Source organism: Bison bison, unplaced genomic scaffold (genome assembly GCF_000754665.1).
Source record: "Bison bison bison isolate TAMUID 2011002044 unplaced genomic scaffold, Bison_UMD1.0 scf7180017864242, whole genome shotgun sequence".
Taxonomy (NCBI): Eukaryota; Metazoa; Chordata; class Mammalia; order Artiodactyla; family Bovidae; genus Bison; species Bison bison.
The window spans coordinates 2,019,891-2,041,019 of NW_011494814.1; the positions used below are offsets into that span (position 1 = coordinate 2,019,891).

Below are 21,129 nucleotides of genomic sequence, written 5' to 3' on the forward strand. Positions count from 1 at the left end.
TCCTTGCCTTGGGATAGTTCAATAAAATAAAATGCAGTTCTGGGATGCTGGCACACAATAGCTTTCAAAAATATTCCTAAGCATTAAAAAAAACTTTTTTTAAATTTAAGCATTGGTATGTAAAATTTTTATTTGTGAGTCATTGTTTAGCAAATCAAATCTGAAGACTGGACATTATTTCTTTAGAAATACAAGAAAATAATTATGATTGCTATTGTTTCTGTAGGTTTCACCACCACACTGCTGACTTCCAAAGGCCTTAACTGTCAAAGACCAGGCAAATTTCCAAGACACTTGGGGAATGACTCTGGAGGTGGTGGTAATCTTCTTACCACTTCAGTAGCAATCCTTAGGTAGGCTTTGGCCTGGAAAAGAATAGATTTATTTGCTGTATATTTCTCCCCAGTACACATCAAGTGACTCACAAACTGCCGTCGCTGTCTGCTGAGTTGAACAGAATGTGATGAAGAAATTCAATAGTGAGAAGATACCGCTGGGAACATTGCGGGCAGGGCAGAGGAGAAAGGATTTTAGGTTATTTGGAGGGTAACTTTCTGAAGAAAAAAAAAAAATCAATATTTAGTAGCAGCAATTACTGTTTTTCAAACTCTAATTCCTGTTTCAGCAAACTAGCAACCCAGTCCAGCTGCAGAAAAATTACACCTTCCTCTTCTGAAAAGTTGATATCCTGAGTGGGATACTGCCATACTTCTTTGGCACTAAGAGTTGTTAGTCATTTTTGAAAAGACTATCTATACCATCCTAGGTTGATCTTCAGAAAGCATTTTCATCATTCTCTTTGGGAATGGTGTCTGATACCAGCACCAAGCACCTACAGGCTCCTCCATCCAGTGAGATTTAAGCACCATGCAAGAATTCCTAGAATCAGTTGTCACACTGTCCATCTCTACGACCCCAGTACAACATAACACAAAAAGCAGCTCCCAAGCATCAAGTGGGCCACAACTGACCTAAAGCCTGCACAGTCCAGTTAGAACAATGGTCATGGCATTTGTATTTCAAAGTTTTAAACAATTAAAATGCAAATACTACTTACTTCTTCTACCTTATCTATAAAGAGTAACTATAAGACAATAGTAAGATTTTCTAAAACTGTTAATTTATACATTTATATACTTAAGAGTTGTGTAGATACTAATTCTACTACCCCTACAACCAGCACCACTTGATGTAATGGTGATAGTTAAAATTTACTTGAGTACTTAATAACAGTCAAGTACTATTTCACTTTATCCTCACAGTTATTGTAAGGGGTAAATTCTGTCATTATTCCCACTCTATAAACAAGAAAACCAAGACTCAGAAAGATGAAGAGTATTATCCACAGCATCACAGCTAGTGTGAGATGAGCTGGGCTTTGAACACAGGCAGACCAGTTCCTTGACTCTGGATGGTAAAAGAACTGTTTGAGGCTTCTTTACTCTGACTATCAATCCTAAAGGAAATCAGTTCTGAATATTCATTGGAAGGACTGATGCTGAAGCTAAAACTCCAATACTTTGGCCACTTGATACAAAGAACTGACTCATTGGAAAAGACCCTGATGCTGGGAAAGATTGAAGGCAGGAGGAGAAAAGGACAACAAAGGATAAGATGGTTGGATGGCATCACCGACTCAATGGATAGCAAGCTCCGAGAGTTGGTGATGGACAAGAAGCCTGGCATGCTGCAGTCCATGGGGTCACAAAGAGTCGGACACAACTGAGAGACTGAACTACTAACTGAACTTAACTGAACTACCCTGACTTGATGTTTAACCGTGTTTCATACATCTTGATTATTTTTAAAAAACTATACTCAAAAGTAAATATTTTCTCCATTTGGGGAAATAGTTTAATATAGACCCTTGTGTATTTACATTATGAAGTTGATACAACATAATTAGAAATCAGCATTTTGAAAAGGAAAAGAATTATTTTGATATATATAATTATGTTGGGTTTTCCTGGTGGCTCAGACAGTAAAGAATCTGCCTGCAATGCAGGAGACCCAGGTTCGATCCCTGGGTCAGGAAGATCCCCTGGAGAAGGGAAAGACTACCCACTCCAGTATTCTTGTCTGGAGAATTCCATTGACAAAGGATCCTGGCGGGCTACAGTCTGTGAGGTTGCAAAGAGTTAGATACGACTGAGTAACTAACATTTTCACTTTTTCATATAATTATATACATATACTCATATATATATATTATAATTTTGTGCCACAAAAAAGAAACCCATATTCGTAACTCACATCATAAATTTAATATTTGTCACATATTATATCAGAAAGAAGAAGAATATGTATACACATATATAGCTACCTTTATGTGTGTGTATATGTGTACATGTATGTATCTGTGGATACATAGGTATTATATATACATATACATAAAAACAAGGGCCTACTACATGGCACACGAAACGCTGCTCAATTTCTGTAATAACCTAAATGGGGAAAGAATTTGAATAAGAATAGGTCTGTGTATATGTTAAAATAAAAAATTTACTTGCATTTCCCCCTGGGAGTTGGGAATGAAAAAAGTCAGTCATGTCTGTTATCTCTCAATCAACATGCTGGAAAACTGTTCATTAAGGAAATTTTAAATTATGCTAATTACAACAATGACACACATTTAAGTGTATATTGTCTATATATATATTGCCAGGCTACTTGTTTCATTGTTGAAACATACCATATATGATTACATAAAATATACGTTTCACATTACTACTTTACACCTTACATTTTGGCTCTACTTCTTGAAAAAGATCCAATGATTATAAGCAGAAATGTTTGACTTTAAAAGGAGTAATTGGTTATTTATGTTAATATTAATAATTGATATATTTGGGTTTGTATTTATCAAGTTTTTGTGGTCTCCTCAAAAGACCAGATTTAATTTCATATTCAACCTATATTAACTTCTTTTCTACTAACTTTTAAAAATAAATACTTGACTCCTTTTCTTTATAAGTTATATACTTAGTATTTGTCAGTTTTTGATCTAGAAACAACAGTGTAATTTAAAAAAAACGAATTACAGAGTAATTTTATTTAATACTTTAAAGATCTACCTTGACTATGTAAGAAGATCACAAGTAAATGTACTTTCACACGCTACTTTTTCACTGGTGATATGTATTTAAATTTCTTTAAAAATACATGCATGGATCCTAAGTGCACACAGCAATGCAAGTGTACAAACTGAACACACTCTGTAACTCAACACCCATGTCAATAAGCAGAATACTGTCAGACCCCCCGAAAAAAAAGAAAAAACTATGTTTGTTCCCTAATAGGTGAATTATATTTTATTTTACCAAGAAAGTGTTAAAATTTCATTTACATTCTTCTTTTAAATAAAAGAATAGCTCTCAAAGCATGAATAAGACCTTATATGTTTTTACTGAGTACATACTGTACGAAGTACTAGTATAAGTAATCACACAATCTCATGGATATAAAATAAACACCATTGGCTCAACATGGATGAAGAAACTGAGCTTGTCTGCTCGGTCACAAAGCTGGCAGGATGAAGAACATTCACAACTGGATCTGCCTGACTCCAAAGCCCAGCTCCTTCTAGCATATCACGTGTAGGCTGTGTGCTCAGTTTCTCAGTTGTGTCTGACTCTTTGCAATCCCATGGACTCCCACCAGGCTCCTCTGTCCAAGGAATTCTCCAGGAAAGAATACTGGAGTGGGTTGCCATTTCCTCCTCCAGGGGATCTTCCTGACCCAGGGATTGAACCTGCAACTCCTGCATTGGCAGGTAGATTCTTTACCACTGAGCCACCTGGAAAACCCACCACATCACAAAGAAAGTGAAAGTGATGGTCACTCAGTCGTGTCCCACTCTTTGCGACCCCATGGATTGTAGCCCACCGGGCTTCTCTGTCCACGGAATTGTCCAGGCAAGAATACAGGAGTGGGTTGCCATTTCCTTTTCTGGGGGATCTTCCCAATCCAGGGATTGAACCCGGGACTCCCACACTGCAGACAGACTCTACTGACTGAGCCACCAGGGAAGCCACATCACACATTAAACAGTAAATTCAAAATACAAGTAATCCTAATCAAAATGTACTGTCTAAAAAGGGTTTCAATCTCTGCTGTAGTCACCAGAAACAACAGATTTTGCTTTAAAATGGAAATAACATATACTTCATAAAGAAATATTTCTTTTAAAATGAAAGTGTGCTTTTCAGGACTTTCCTGGAAGTCCAATGGTTAAGATTCTGTGCTTCCACTGCAGGCAGCACAGGTTCCATCCCTGGTTGGGGAACTAAGTTTCCACATGCTGCACAGTGTGGAAAGTCCCACCAAAGTGCTTATTTTCACCCACGCATTTTTATAAATATTAACACCTTTTATCTCCTAGTAGCTTTTCTAGGTATTTAAGTCTAATATTTTACTGTGTAAATAAAAGCACACTGAAGCAAGCTAAGGCTATCATTCTATAATTTCTTAGTTCTTACTTACATTAAATTAGAGATATAAACCTATCTCACTATACAAAATAAAGATTCTATAATAATCAAATTTGCTACATTTAACCTTTGCTTTTTAATGGACTATCCCCAAGCTTAAACTTTCAATATATCACACTGAAAGTAACAGTTAGATTGTCATTTGCTGAGAAATCACTGAAAGTGCTTAGTTTAACAGTTTCAATTTCCACAAAATTGTTGAGATCGAATTTTTTCAGCCAATGAAGATTCATTCAACAAATACTTTTTGGTTCTTCAGTTCACTTCAGTTCAGTCGCTTAGTCGTGTCTGACTCGGTTCTTAATGCAAGGCATAGTTTAGGGAAATCTGTGGGATGCAATGATAAAAAAAAAGGGAGGCAGAAGCACTCTCTGGTAAAGATTGGGGCCTTAAGGTCAGACAAGTAAGCTTTAAAATCCTAGTTCCATTACTTATTAGCACTGGCCTTGGGCAAGTGAATTAACCCTTCCAGGCTTGGTTCCATTATCTGTAAAACAGTTATAATAATAGTATCTACCTCAAAGGGCTTGGGGGCATATTAGGTAAGAATAAAGTATGTGAAATACTGTAATACAAAAAGTAAATAATGAATGAATGTCTACTATTATTACTATTATGACTTCAAGTAATTTACAATCCCATTGAAGAGTTCATATTAACATATCCTTTTGGACAATTTTCCTGCCTGAGGACTAAGTAAATTAAATCCCTTCCTTTTGTTTTATCTATCATTACCAAGTAAAGGCACTGTATGACAACCAAAGTACACAAGCTTTACGGTGAGCTTTTCCCCTTTGTCTTTGTTTTTAAAGATGTGAAGTTCTAGTTTTCCATACACAGTCATTTCATATTAGGATTCAGTTCAGTTCAGTTCAGTTCAGTTGCTCAGTCATGTCCGACTCTTTGCGACCCCATGAATCGCAGCACACCAGGCCTCCCTGTCCATCACCAACTCCCAGAGTTCACTCAAACTCACGTCCATCCAGTTGGTGATGCCATCCAGCCATCTCATCCTCTGTCATCTCTTTCTCCTCCTGTCCCTAATCCCTCCCAGCATCAGAGTCTTTTCCAGTGAGTCAACTCTTCGCATGAGGTGGCCAAAGTACTGGAGTTTCAGCTTTAGCATCATTCCTTCCAAAGAACACCCAGGCCTGATCTCCTTTAGAATGGACTGGTTGGATCTCCTTGCAGTCCAAGGGACTCTCAAGACTCTTCTCCAACACCACAGTTGAAAAGCATCAATTCTTTGGTGCTCAGCTTTCTTCACAGTCCAATTCTCACATCCATACATGACCACTGGAAAAACCATAGCCTTGACTAGACGGACCTTTGTTGGCAAAGTAATGTCTCTGCTTTTCAATATGCTATCTAGGTTGGTCATAACTTTCCTTTCAAGGAGTAAGCGTCTTTTAATTTCATGGCTGCAGTCACCATCTGCAGTGATTTTGGAGCCCAAAGAAATAAAGTCTGCACTGTTTCCACTGTTTCCCCATCTATTTCCCATGAAGTGATGGGACCAGATACCATGATCTTCGTTTTCTAAATGTTGAGCTTTAAGCCAACTTTTTCACTCTCCTCTTTCACTTTCATCAAGAGGCTTTCTAGTTCCTCTTCCTTTCTGCCATAAGGGTGGTGTCATCTGCATATTATGAGATTATAATGTAGAAATTATAAGACAATAAGGCTTCTACTTACCTTTTAAGGCCTTTACCAGGTATATCTTACAGCATAGCTTTTAACATCCAATATTAAGACTTTTACTTGACAAACAGAATGAAACCACAAGATTAACTGTCTATCATAGGTTCATCATTGTGTCCTGGACTCAACCAAAGGCAAAAGGTAGAAATAGTTGAATGAACAATTAGAATTACACACACCAGAGGAAATGTTATTGAACTTAAGAGTTCTGAATCCTAAGTGTCCACTCTCTCTCCCTTCCTTTATTGCTTTCTCTGGCTATTTTACACTACTTATATTTATAGCTTCAATTACTCTCATTTCCTCAGTTGTACACATAGTGAAAAAGTGAAGTTGCTCAGTCATGTGACCCCATGGACTATAGCCTATCGGGCTCCTCTGTCCATGGGATTTTCCAGGCAAGAGTACTGAAGTGGGTTGCCATTTACTTCTCCAGGGTATCTTCCCAACCCAGGGATGGAACCTGGGTCTCCCACATTGCCAGGGAAGCCCATGGTGCACATATGCAGATGGTTTTGACTTTTGGTTGAGTAGGTAGTAGCCACTTGGAGCTTTTTAACTGGTACTCTAGCCCCTCCCAACTTTTCCAATGATGCCTCAAATTCAACACATTCCACACCTTTCAATTAATCACTATGTTTTTAAATACTACTGGAAGAGTTACATTCCTAATGCCTAATTTTAGAAGATTTTATGGACAGAGAATGAGAGCCCTGGAACCTGGTGCTGAGAGGGGGGATTAATTAAAGATAGACAAAAGAAGGAGGAATTAGTAAGAAGACAAAAAGCTAAAGATGAAACTTTTATTTATTAATAAATTTGCCTGTAGCAAACCCCTAAAAGCTAACAATGAAAAGTGTCAATCTAAAGGGCTATGCTATGCTAAGTCACTTCAGTCGTGTCCGACTCTGTGCAACCCCATAGATGGCAGCCCACCAGGCTCCCCCATCCCTGGGATTCTCCAGGCAAGAATACTGGAGTGGGTTGCCATTTCCTTCTCCAGTGCATGAAAGTGAAAAGTGAAAGTGAAGTCGCTCAGTCATGTCCGACTCTTAGCGACCCCATGGATTGCAGCCTAACAATGGCAGCCCACCAGGCTCCCCCATCCCTGGGATTTTCCAGGCAAGAGTACTGGAGTGGGGTGCCATTGCCTTCTCTGTCTAAAGGGCTAAGAATTAACAAATAATTTGACATATTCCATCCCATTAATTTTTATAGAAGTGTATCACGCTTGCAAGTAAACACTTCTTTCATTCTTTAAATGAAGACATTCAGGTAGAATGGGCACTAAGCTTCCATACATATGGCAGAATCTGTTGAGATGGCTGAAACCAGCTTCTGAGAGCAGATTTCCATTTAAGTTCACAGGGGAAAAGGGAAGGGGATTATTAGAAGGTAAGATTCACCATAAAAGTCATCAGAAGGATCCTAATCCAGGACTCAACAACAGTTTCCTAATGTCTAGGAATTCCTGATGTCCTAGTAAAATCTTTAATGCTGAGGCTGAGAACTCTATCCTCATCTTATGATTCAAATTCTGCTGATTTTTAGATGTCACCAAAGAGTGACATTTACCTGAAGCTATGTAAGGGGAAGGGCATAAATGGGCTCAACCCTTTGATGAAGGGCGGAAGAAAGACAATTAGTACCATGACAACTTTCACAGGACATTTCAGAAGACATAAATGCTCATAGCTGTATTCTACTTGGCATTTTTCAAAATATTTTCACATATCATCTCATTTAATCCCTCTCATGATATCAATTTACAGACAGAGAGAAAGGTTCAGAGACATGAGGGAACTTATCTAAGGTCACACTTAGAAAGTAGCATTCTTGGTAATGAAATACCAGGCTAATATTGACTAATGCTTTGCTTTTCATGCAGAGATCTTTTGAGAATCTAGTAACTCTCTTGTTCAATTTCCCAGAAAAATGAACATTCATACGTTCTAGATACAACTTCAGGGGAATTCTCAAACCCAGGTTAAGATATTCTGTATTATGGCTGCCACTGTGCACACCAATGGGACCACCCCTCTTATCTAGATCTCTGTAATATGAAAAGGAGGTGAACTGAAAGCCAGCCTAAATATACACAATAGACAGTCACTGAAGCAAGCTTGCAATTAATTGAGAAGGGAAGCAGATACTGCCTTGGGAAGAGGATGCAAGCCTACAGTTTCAGAGCTGAGTATGGAAATAGCCTCGGGTACTATCTTGGACAAATTCCTTACTGCGAATGAATCTCTACTTCTTCATTTGAAAAATGGAGATTATCAAACATACCTCACAAACGTGTTATGAGAATCAAATTAAGAGAGTATGTTGTATTTAATGCACTCAAGTACTGTGCTCATTTCTTAGAAGGAACTGAAGAAATCATAGCTATTAGTAGAGGACTCAGAAGGTGAGTAGAGAAGGAAAAGGCAATCCACTCCAGTATTCTTGCCTGGAAAATCCCACGGACAGAGGAGCCTGGCGGGCTACAGTCCATGGGGTCGCAAAAGTCGGACATGACTGAGCGGCTAAACCACCAGAGATGACACAATGAAAAGAGGACAACATTTAGAAGGAAGAGAATTGCTTTTTAATCACATTTTGGCATCTATCAGTTCTGTGACCTTGGAAAATTATTTAGCTTCTATGAGTCTCAGTTTTCTCAACTGAAAAATGGGAACTATTTATACATTGTATTAAGTTGTCGTGAGCATTGAAAGTATATAGATGCCTAACAGTGTCTAACATACTATAACTGCTATTATTGTTAGAAAGATGGTTAATAACAATGAATGTCTGCAATCTAAGAGTAGGAAACAATAACTTCCATGGAAACAAAATAAATACAAAGCTCCATTTTCTAAATCTCTTTTTATGGACATGTCTGAATCTTAAAAAACTGCTCAGAAGTCTTCATATGTAAGGCTGACAATGTGGTGTGTGAAATTCTCACTAGTTTTAGCTGAGACTTCACCAGATTAAGTCTAGCCTAAACCACAAAGGGGTAGCTTGCTCACATTACCATAAATGTCAGCCAGCAACAGTAAAATAATAGATCTAATTTTACGTAAGTGTAAATGAGATTTAAAAAAACATGTAACCAAAAAACTCTACAAACACTGTTGTTTAGAGCTTTAAATCATATTGCTTTTTGATGGCTGCTATATATTCTCTGTTATGTTACATTCCTTTAACTTTCTGAAATGTTTTTGCTTTTGGAGAATCTCAAAGAAAAAAAATAATGGACAGGAGGGAAAATATTTTAAAACCTAAATTCATAATTGAAATAAACTACTAGACAATTATTCTTATTGAAAAGGATTCACCACTACATATCTTTAAATAGGCTGCTCTCAGGAAGCATTTAAAAGTATTTGACTTTAAAAACCCTCAATTTTCATACAACTTTTCATTCACTGCATAAAGTACACTTACAGTAGATGAGATTGCCATGCTTCAGTTGTGAAAGCAATAAAAGGTTATGTTTTTTGCTTATCTGAAAGATTTCAAAGAAAAGACTGAAAAGGAAATTTAACATTTATTACTACATAAGAGGCAGAGAAAGGAAAAACAAGGATATATACAATAGTAAGTTTACTCAGACATCATATCCCAGCAACTCAATCGCCTGTACCATAACTGTCGACCCTTAAGAAAGAGAAAGGAGCTCTGGGTCCTGAAAGAGATAGTTCAAAATGAATCTACTTGACCAATCTCAGACTCCTGGTTGTCAGCTTTGCCCTTATTGTATTCACAGTTCTAACAAAGTCTGGCTCCTTTGTCTTTCGGTTCATACAGGATTAGAGGGAGCAAACTAGAATGAAAGGGGGAATAGTTATGGGTGGACAAAATAACGGTATTCTAAAGCTACATTTATTTGGTATGGGAAAAAAACAAAAGCTAAGAGGACTGATTGAGGCTGTTTGGCAAAGGAGCATAAGAATTACATTAAAACTGATACACCAGTCACTTTCTAACATAAACAGCAACTGCTACTTAGGAAAGAAGAGATATATATGACTTTATTATATATGATTATATATATTATATATATAATAAAAGTATTATATATAATAAAATCATACACATATGATTTTATTTCTATTTTAAAAAGAGTAAAATAAAAGAGCCATGACAAACCTAGACAGCATATTAAAAAGCAGAGACATCACTTTGCTGACAAAGATCCACATAGTCAAAGCTATGGGTTTTCTAGTAATCATGTATGGATGTGAGAGTTGGACCATAGAGCACCAAAGAATTAATGCTTTTGAACTGTGGTGTTGGAGAAGACTCTTGCGAGCCCCTTGAACTGCAGGGAGATCAAACCAGTCAATCCTAAAGGAAATCAACCTTGATTATTCACTGGAAGGACTGATGCTGAAACTCATACTTTGGCCACCTGATGCAAAGAGCCAACTCACTGGAAAAGACTCTGATGCTGGGAAAGATTGACGGTGAAAGGAGAAGAGTGTGGCAGTGTATGAGATGGTTAGATAGCATCACTGACTTGGTGACATGAACTTGAGCAAACTCTGAGAGATAGTGAAGGACAAGGAAGCCTGGTGTACTGCAGTCCAGGGGATCACAAAGAGTTGGTCACAACTCAGAGACTGAACAACAAAAGAGTTTACACTTAAAGGCAGTGAGCTTCAGCAGTCTTTGAAAAATCTATCTGTACCACAAATTATATTAGATAATGAAACACTATTAATTTTCCCACCTTACCTCCTCAATCATATTTATTAAAATAAACGCAGTGAAAATTCAATCTCTAAAGGTTTATACATTTTCCCTACATTCAACTCAATTTTTTCTTGTATTTGGTTTCCTTCTCTCAACAATCAGCTGAACTTCTAACACTGAAATAAAATAACTTGAGGCAGTTAGATATTGCTAGCTAGCAAGAAAAGAATTTTACAAATTTCCATTGTTCATGTTCAAATTTCCATTGTTCATTGTTCATGAGAAAACTGGTTGGGTGATGATTCTTTGTAGTTGGGCCTGTTCAGTTGATAATTCAGAATCAGCAATGGTATGTCTACCTTATAGTAACTTAAAGAAGCTTTGATTAAGTTAACTAATATTTGGTTAATACATTCATTCCCAATAGACAAACTTGATCTCCCCAACCTTCTTTCTATGTATCAAAAAGTATATATCCTGTGAAAATAAAAAACATATTTATAAATATAACTTACCTCATCACTTTCAGGCTGTGAAAACACAATCGGCTGGCCTGTATCTGAGGCTTCCCTTATGTTAAGATGTAAGGGGATGTCTCCTAAAAGAGTCCACCAGATATCCATTAGTACCACAAAAGCTTATACAGGCATTTGAAATTTTACTCTTTGAACTGCAGAAACAAATTGATTCAAATCAACCTGAGTTATGACTATCCTCAAATTGCTAAATTTCTGAAAAACAAATTTCAAATGAAACTTAGGGACAAAATAGTCCTTTTGAGGGTAATACCATGATTACATTTGAAAGCAGTGTGGCAGTCAATCAAGGAATAAGATCTCTGATTTATTCTTTGCTGGAGGTCTTCCAGCAAAAATGACCTGGAAGACATTTGTAAATTTTTCTCCCTGTAATAACTGATATAGACATAATAATATGATATAGACATATCTTGCCACATAATAACAGGAAACTGAAAAGGAAAGATGAAGAGGGAAAGAAGTTTTTAAAAAGCACAACAGAATAATCTTCCTGATAGTGGCAGATGGGTGAGCAAAGAGAACTGTTGAAAAGCAGGGCAGACTTGTTAGTTCAACTACCTGCCTCTTTATCAGATAGAATTATTTTTATTTTATTACATATCAATCTATATAGCAGTATACATAACTTGTGAACTTGAGCTCTCAGGAAATAATAAGAACCTCCAATATACAGACTTGTATATGTGTGTCTTTCCTGAGGATATATTAGGTAGTAGAATTCGGAGGAAAAATGCTCTGATCCATCATCCAATTGATTCTTTCTACCACACCATCACAAGTAAAGCTGAGATTTAAAATGCAGTAAATGCAGTAGAAGAGTTGACTTTCATGCTGCTCAGCATTCTTAGAACCACTTTAAAGTCCATGCAAAGGTTATCGAAACATGTATGTATGTGTGTTTTACATAAAATATTCATTCAGTACCATGTCATTCAGTGTAAACAATGCAGAAGAAGAATGTGTTACAAAGTTACAAACCTACCACAATTTATATTATGAAGTACGGAGTAACAGATATGTCATGTGCCTCTTATCAGCATATTTTGAGATCTTAGCCAACTCTCTTTTCTAAGTGTTCAATAGACAAAAATGCATGAATATTTCAATAACCACGTAAAGGCTAGTTTTTCAGTACATTTGATGTCTATTCTATAGATCAACTTTGGACTATAGGAAGCTGTCATGTGGGAAGCAGGGGAAGATATGTTACAGAAAATATTTAGAAACCCAAAAAGTTTTCTCTCTTGATTTATGAACTGCCAGTATATAGTAAAGAATCTTGAATGCTTTCATTTCCACCACAGTAACAGAACAAAACAGTAAAATCGTCTCCATTATATAGCCAGCTTGTTCATTGTTGTTGTTCAGTGCTCGTCGTGTCTGACTCTTTACGACCCTATGAACTGCAGCACGCCAGGTTTCCCTATCCTTCACTATCTCCCAGAGTTTGTTCAAATGCAAGTCCATTGCGTCGGTGATGCCATCCAGCCATCTCATTCTGTCACCCCCTTTTCCTCCTGTCCCCAGTCTTTCCCAGCATCAGAGTCTTTTCCAATGAGTCAGCTAGTGATATCATTTCTGCCCTCCAGAGACTCACAATCCGCAGAAGAGGAGAATAAGATGAGGAAAACCTTGTGAGAAAGTAGATGGCACAGTGAGAGCAGCAGTGGACTAACAGCTGTGCAGAGAGAAAATTTAAATAGGGTGAACGTAGTGAGAGTTGCTGAGGTTCAGTCTGGCCTTGAAAAGTATTTTTGAAGGGCTAGGGCTGAAGGAAGCACATTTCAGAGACATAAGGTAAAGAGGTTTCTGTGACATGATCTGAGACCTTAATTACTATGTATGCTGCTGCTGCTGCTGCTAAGTCGCTCAGTCGTGTCCGACTCTGTTCGACCCCATAGACGGCAGCCCAACAGGCTCCTCTGTCCCTGGGATTTTCCAGGCAAGAACATTGGAGTGGGTTGCCATTTCTTTCTCCAATGCATGAAACTGAAAAGTGAAAGTGAAGTCGCTCAGTCGTGTCTGACTCTTAGTGACCCCATGGACTGCAGCCTACCAGGCTCCTCCATCCATGGGATTCTCCAGGCAAGAGTGGTGAAGTGGGTTGCCACTGCCTTCTCCGAATTACTATGTATAAACTGTCCCTATAGCTGAATACAGGCTTTCCAGGTGGCTCGGTGGTAAAGAATCCACCTGCCCAGAGGGATAGGGTGGGGAGGGAGGTTGGGAGGGGAGTTCAGGATTGGGGGGAGATATGTATACCTGTGGCCCAATCATGTTGATGTATGGCAAAAACCATCACAATATTGTAAATTAATTATCCTCCAATTAAAATAAATAATTTAAAGAAAGAAAAAGAATCCACCTCCCAAGTAGGCTCGATCCCTGGGTTGCCAAGATCCCCTGAAGAATGAAATAACAATCCACTCTAGTATTCTTGCCTGGGAAATCCCATGGACAGAGGAGCCTGGAAGGCTATAGGGTCGCAAAGAGTCAGACATGACTGAGTGACTAACAACCACCACCACAAGCTGAATGTGGATAAAATTCTGAAGAGCCATTTTACCAAATAAACCATTTGAAACACAGCTCCCTAGATGAAAATAAGAGGCAACAAGAGGGTCAGTAAAGGACAAATAAGAGTCCTGGGGGTGTCACCCACCCAGGAGGTCACAGCTGTGAGAGTTCCTGATTTCGGTTCCTTGTTCCCAATTCCAACCTCTTCATCATCAGAACCCGTTTCAGTTCATGCGAGAGCCCTCTGGGCCCCACGATCACATTAAAGGGAGCAGATGTGCTCTACATTAGAATTCTAAATTAGTTTTCCCGAAAGAGTTTGAGATACAACAGTCTATCACACTAGCCGAGTTTCTCTGATCAGTAATCAGTGTTTCTGATACATTTTTAGGGTAACTATACATTTGATTTGCAGGGCTTCCCAGGTGGTTCAAGTAGTAAAGAACCCATCTGTCAATGAGGGAGACATGAGATGCAGGTTCGATCCCTGGCTCAGGAAGATCCCCTGGAAGTGGGCATGGCAACCCTCCAATATAGGCAGCTCCAATACTGCAGTTGCCATTGGCAACATGGCAACTCCAATATTCTTACCTGGGGAATCCCATGGACAGGAGCCTGGCAGGCTACAGTCCACAGGTGGGCTACAGTTCATAGGGGCACAAAGAGTCAGACTTGACTGAGGGGACTCAGCATGCATGCATACATTTGTGAGCTGTTGGTTAAAATGTAACTTCCATATGTAGGTTTCTCTAGGAGACGTGTTTCAAATTCTAAATAAGTGACTTAGAAAATCATACCACCCATTCATAAATTAGGGAATTATAATACTGTCAGCATAATTCAATAATGCCATTGTAATTACACATTTACTTTATATATAAGTGAATGTCAATCTGCTGTTATTATGCAGATTTGGGAAACTGAACTTCCTAGGTTAGTTAAATGAGAAACAGTTGCAGAATAAAATTAGTATCTTTAATTATAAAAATGTATCAAAATATATCATTAGTATTCACCTGGTACTGTGGTAGCTGCTATAGTACAAATGCATAAAAACAATAATACATTTAACATCAACTTTTAGAAAACTAATTATAATAAAGAATGTTTTTAATTCCTTGATCTCTAAGGAATATTAATTGCTAACTACCTAAAACTGATAATTCACTCTATGACTGCATTATTTAGCAGCTAACATCTGCCTTTACCCAGAATAGAAACTCATATGCAGAATATCAAAACATGTTCCCTAAAAAGTCCATTAAGCTGCTTGTGGATTAAAAAAAAAAAAATTTTATCTAAAAATCTGTGTTTTCCCCACATCTATCCTGGAGAAGGTTCCATGTGCGCTTGAGAAAAAGTTGAAATTCATTGTTTTGGGATAAAATGTTCTACAATACAATAATGTAAAGTAAAAAAGAATAATAATAATAAATAAATAAATAAAAAATAAAAAATAAAATCTGTGTTTTGCTCCTTTAACATATGATTTTACTTCTCCTTCAATTACTAATTAATTCTTCAGTTCAGTAACATGAACAGTATAGACAAGGTGAGTTTCAGGAGCCATACTTCATAGACACAGCATAAAAAGATTACAGAAAACAGTAAATAGCATTTTTTCTAGAGCAGAGGACTTATACATTCAGAACTGATGAGGAAGGCATTTCTTCACGCACATCAAGAACTGACACTTCCAAAGATTGCCACAACATATGAAATAGGTATTTCTGTATACGTCTGCTCAGTTGGTAAAGAATCTGCCTACAATGCAGGCGACCCTGTTTCAATTTTGGGTCGGGAAAATCCACTAGAGAAGGGATAGGCTACCCACTCCAGTATTCTTGGGCTTCCCTTGTGGCTCAGTCCACAAGAGTCCACCTGCAATGCAGGAGACCTGGGTTTGATCCCTGGGTTGGGAAAATCCCCTGGAGAAAGGAATAGCTACTCGCTCAAGGATTCTGGCCTAGAGAATTCCATGGGCTGTATATAGTCCATGGGGTCACAAAGAGTCAGACACTGAGTGACTTTCACCTTCACTTTCTGCTTATACTAAGAGATGTCTTCCCAACTTAGCAAACAAACTGATGACCATTATTTAAAATGTGGACTTCAAATCAGAGTACTCAAACCACAAAACTTTCTTTGCAAATTCAGGTTATGGGCAGTTTTCATCTATAGCAAGAGTTATAATTGGCAGAACAAACCCCCTATTCAAAATGTGTTCCACTAATGAAGTATCATAAAAAGCCAAAAAAAGGTTAACACAGAGAAGTGCGCTATACTAACTTAATTCAAAACACAAAGCCAAAAGCATTTCACCATTCTGAGATGATCTTCATCACCATGCTATTTCCTTTGCAAATGAATATCCGGTGGTCTTACCTAGAATATCAAGATCAAGGGTCCGTGCTAGTCTCCTCGCACCATCAGCACCAAAAATATGAGTTTTGTGTTTACACTTTGGACACTGGAAAACACTCATATTTTGGACAAGGCCCAGAACCTAGAATAATAAAGACACATTGAAATCAAAACAAAATTAAACTGAATTTCAATCCGTTATTTCAACAAGCTTCTACTGTGTGCCTACTAGGTTTCAGAGATACTATGATGAATAAGTAATGGTCTCTGCTCTCAAGCAACTCAAGCTAGTGGGAGGGCAAGACAGATGCCATTAACTCAAATAATGAGATAAGTGCTAAAAAATTATAAATGATGGGGATCAAAAATTCTGTTTTGGAAGAATAAGAGGGATGGATCTCTGGGTTTCCAACAGAGAACTGGTTCTTCAGGTTGAGTGTAAGAAGAGGGGTTGAGGCCTACAGCAGGAATTCTAGGCAGAAGAAAAGGGCAGAAGCCAAGGCAGTGAATTTTGATTTGTAGGGCCTATTTTGGCTGCAGTCCAGTAAAGGTGACAAGGCAGAAGTTAGTTTGGTAGAAAGGTCGAGGTCAGATGCTAAGGTGACAAACGCTATCCATGTATTTGAGATTTCATTTTTGAAACAACAGAGATGGCACTGAAGAGGCAGTGATACACAGTCAGATCTGTTTCAGAATTTTACTTTGAGGTCAACATGGAAAAAATAAGCAGGAAGCAACAAAAGAAAAGACACAGTTAAGAGGCTAACTGTGGACAAAGCCTCACAGTAGAAAACAGCTAAGAAATGTTGTTGTTCAGTCTCCTGATCGTGTCCAACTTTTTGTGACCCCATGGACTGCAGCATGCCAGGCCTTCCTGTCCCTCACCATCTCCCAAAGTTTGCCCAAGTTCATGTTCATTGTATCAGTGATGTCATCTAGCCATCTCAGCCTCTGATGCCCTCTTCTCCTTCTGCCTTCAATCATTCCCGGCAACATATACTGAGTACTTATTCTAGGTCAGGCCCTGGGATAAGGGCTGTATGAAGTGAGGTGAAGTCGCTCAGTCGTGTCTGACTCTTTGTGACCCCATAGACTGTAGCCTATCAGGATCCTCCATCTATGGGATTTTCCAGGCAAGAGTACTACAGTGGGGTGCCATTTCCTTCTCCAGGGGATCTTCCCGACCCAGGAATCGAACCCGGGTCTCCCCCATTGTGGGCAGATGCTTTACCGTCTGAGCCACCAGGGAAGCCAGGACCAAGGGCTATATATGCACTATCTTACTGTCTCTTTATAGAACTTTATGAGATGGGTTGTTAGCATATCTTTTCCATAGGTGAGAAAACTGACACAGTTAGCAAAAGACTGAAACTCAGCTCTTATCAAAATGTTATTATTTAAAACAAAAATTTAAAGCTATATACAAAGTATTCATTTCTTTCTGAGTTTCCCCAGCTTCAAAAGAGATATTTCATAAACATTAGCTGAATAAACAGACAGGATCTATTTATGATCCTTTTAATCTTACTCCTCATTTATAGAAAGCCTGGTTGTCTTCTAGAGTAAAAATGCAGAAAACAACTATCAGAGGCTTATAGGTAACAATGTCCATATCATCCCACCAATCCTGCCAATACACTCATCATTATGGGAGATATCTCTATTAGAACATTTGCGTTTTAAATGAAGAATAGCACTGATAGTCCACAATTAAATATATCAACAAGAAGGTGATCAAATGTGTTATTCTTTCTGAAAAGAGAAACAGGAAAGAGTAAAGTTTCCTACGACATATGTAAATGAAGACAAATAGTGAGGGATATAAATTTGCAGGTAAGCATTTTCCATGCATTACATGCCCTTTTGCTGATGGAAAGTGTCACAAAAAATAAATCATACCATGTTTTGGTAATTCAGTGCCATCTTCAGAAAGCTAAGGAAAACCCAGCTAAATATCACACAGCTTATTTTATTCACTATGTCTACATAATACACTCATTACTTGAGCTGTCTTATATCATTTATGTTGAATGTATATATCCCCTAACTGTAAGGTTTTCATAAATATAAATAAAATTACATACTTTTATAAAATGAAATTTTATATAAATAAAATTATATATATTTATAAAAATAATATAAATAAAATTATCACTCAAGAAGGAGAAGAAAGAAAATTGCATCATGAAAATTTAAAGAAGGGTATATTCTAATTCGGAGAGAATGTGAAATGTATTCCTTCTCTGGAACCTCTTAGGCTTTCCAAGATATAGAGACATGGAGCAAGAGTATATTTGCAGTTTGTCTGTGATTAACTTATTAGAAAATCGTTTGCTATGGACTGTATAAATGTCTCAGACATTCCCTGTATAGACTACATAAATGTCACAGACATAAAACTGTAATCTAACTCAGGATTTAATGTTATGCTATTATATGCCAATAACGAGGCTAAACACAAGAAGCAGCACACAGTAGTGAGCAAAACAGACTTGGAGCTTGCACGCTAACTGGAGAAACAGATTGAATAATTAGTGCAAAAATTGATTTTAAAAACTAGAACAGTTTCTCTAGAAGCAAAGTACAGAGTATTAGAAGACTGTAGAGAAGAGAGGACTCTACTACAGGAGTCACAGTGTGGGGAAATGTTTGATACATTGATCCAACAGTTAAAGAGTAAGCAGGTTAAAAACAAGGAAAAGTGAGGAAATACACTCAAAAAAGAAGTAGAAGCATGTCTACTTCAAGGAACTGAAAGGCAGTACGGCTGAGGTATGGGATGAGTGGTGGGAGATGAGGCTTGAAAGGTAGGGGCTGCAGGCCATGTTAGGTATGTAGGCTATATGAGTGCAGAGATGCCACTGAAGAGTTTGAGCAAGAGAGACTGCTATGCTTATAACTGCAGGAGACTCATTTCTCAAGGCTGAAGGGTTTTAAAAATGACATGGAATAGAAAAACTAAAAGGATTTTTCTTTGTTTGTTTATTTCTTTGACAAACACAAATCCAGTAAATGTATGCTCTGAAATCTGTCATTTCAGAGGTGACAGTTTTTAGCGAAAGGCCAAGGAGAAAAGGAAAGATATAAGCATCTGAATGCAAAGTTCCAAAGAATAGCAAGGAGAGATAAGAATGCCTTCCTCAGTGATCAATGCAAAGAAATAGAGGAAAACAATAGAATGGGGAAGACTAGAGATCTCTTCAAGAAAATCAGAGATACCAAGGGAACTTTTCATGCAAAGATGAGCACAATAAAGGACAGAACATGGTATGAACCTAAAAGAAGCAGAAGATATTAAGAAGTGGTAAGAATACACAGAACTATACAAAAAAGATCTTCATGACCCAGATAATCACAATGGTGCGATCACTCACCTAGAGCCAGATATTCTGGAATGTGAAGTCAAGTGGGTCTTAGGAAGCATCACTATGAACAAAGCTAGTGGAGGTGATGGAATTCCAGTTGAGCTATTTTAAATTCTGAAAGATGATGCTGTGAAAGTGTTGCACTCAATATGCCAGCAAATTAGGAAAACTCAGTGGCCACAGGAGGGGAAATGGTCAGTTTTCATTCCAATTCCAAAGAAAGGCAATGCCAAAGAATGTTCAAATGACTGCACAATTGCACTCATCTCACACACTAGTAAAGTAATGCTCAAAATTCTCCAAGCTGGGCTTCAACAGTAGGTAAACTATGAACTTCCAGATGTTCAAGCTGGATTTAGAAAAAGCAGAAGAAGCAGAGATCAAAGTGCCAATATCTGTTGGATCAATGCAAAAGTAAGAGAGTTCCAGAAAAACATCTACTTCTACTTTATTGACTATGTTAAAGCCTTTGACTGTGTGGGTCACCACAAATTGTGGAAAATTCTGAAAGTATGGGAATATCAGACCACCTAGAAGCAACAGTTAGAACTGAACATGGAACAAAAGACTGGTTCCAAATTGGGAAAGGAGTACGTCAAGGCTGTATATTGTCACCCTGCTTATTTAACTTATATGCAGAGTACATCATGGGAAATGTTGGGCTGGATGAAGCACCAGCTGGAATCAAGATTGCCAGAAAAAATACCAATAACTTCAGATGTGCAGATGACACCACCCTTATGGCAGAAAGTGAAGAAGAACTAAAGAGCCTCTCGATGACAGTAAAAGAGGAGAGAGAAAAAGTTGGCTTAACACTCAACATTCAGAAAACTAATATCATGGCATCTGGTCCCATCACTTCATGGAAAATAGATGGGGAAACAGTGTTAGACTTTATTTCTGGGGGCTCCAAAATCACTTCAGATGGTGATTGCAGCCATGAAATTAAAAGATGCTTACTCCTTGGAAGGAAAGTTATGACCAACCTAGATAGCATATTCAAAAGCAGAGACATTACTTTGCCAACAAAGATCCATCTAGTCAAGGCTATGGTTTTTCCAGTGGTCATGTATGGATGTGAGAGTTGGACTGTGAAGAAAGCTGAGTGCTGAAGAATTGATGCTTTTGAACTGTGGTGTTGGAGAAGACTCTTGAGAGTCCTTTGGACTGCAAGGAGATCCATCCAGTCCATTCTGAAGGAGATCAGTCCTGGGTGTTTTTTGGAAGGAATGATGCTAAAGCTGAAACTCCAGTACTTTGGCCACTTCATGCCAAGAGTTCATTCATTGGAAAAGACTCTGATGCTGGTAGGGATTGAGGGCAGGAGAAAGAGGGGGCGACAGAGGATGAGATGGCTGGATGGCATCACCGACTCGATGGATGTAAGTTTGAGTGAACTCCAGGAGTTGGTGATGGACAGGGAGGCCTGGCGTGCTGCAGTTCATGGGGTCGCAAAGAGTCACA

The 21,129-nt window shown here is 38.1% G+C and overlaps 1 protein-coding gene across 10 annotated transcripts in view; it reads right to left on the bottom strand.

Moving 5' to 3' along the window:
* The window catches only part of NUBPL (nucleotide binding protein-like), a 399,736-nt gene that overhangs the window by 155,517 nt on the left and 223,090 nt on the right, over nt 1–21,129 (bottom strand). For 6 of the 10 annotated variants that reach the window (XR_825857.1, XR_825856.1, XR_825858.1 and 3 more), the window contains exons 9-10: nt 16,322–16,442; nt 11,396–11,478 (exon numbers count right to left, since the gene is read on the bottom strand). Coding sequence is in view for 7 of the 10 variants with exons in the window: in XM_010846993.1 (XP_010845295.1) it covers nt 11,396–11,478; nt 16,322–16,442 (204 nt within the window). In the remaining 3 variants the exon portion in view is untranslated. The other 4 variants (XM_010846991.1, XM_010846990.1, XM_010846987.1 and 1 more) reach the window with 2 other exon arrangements.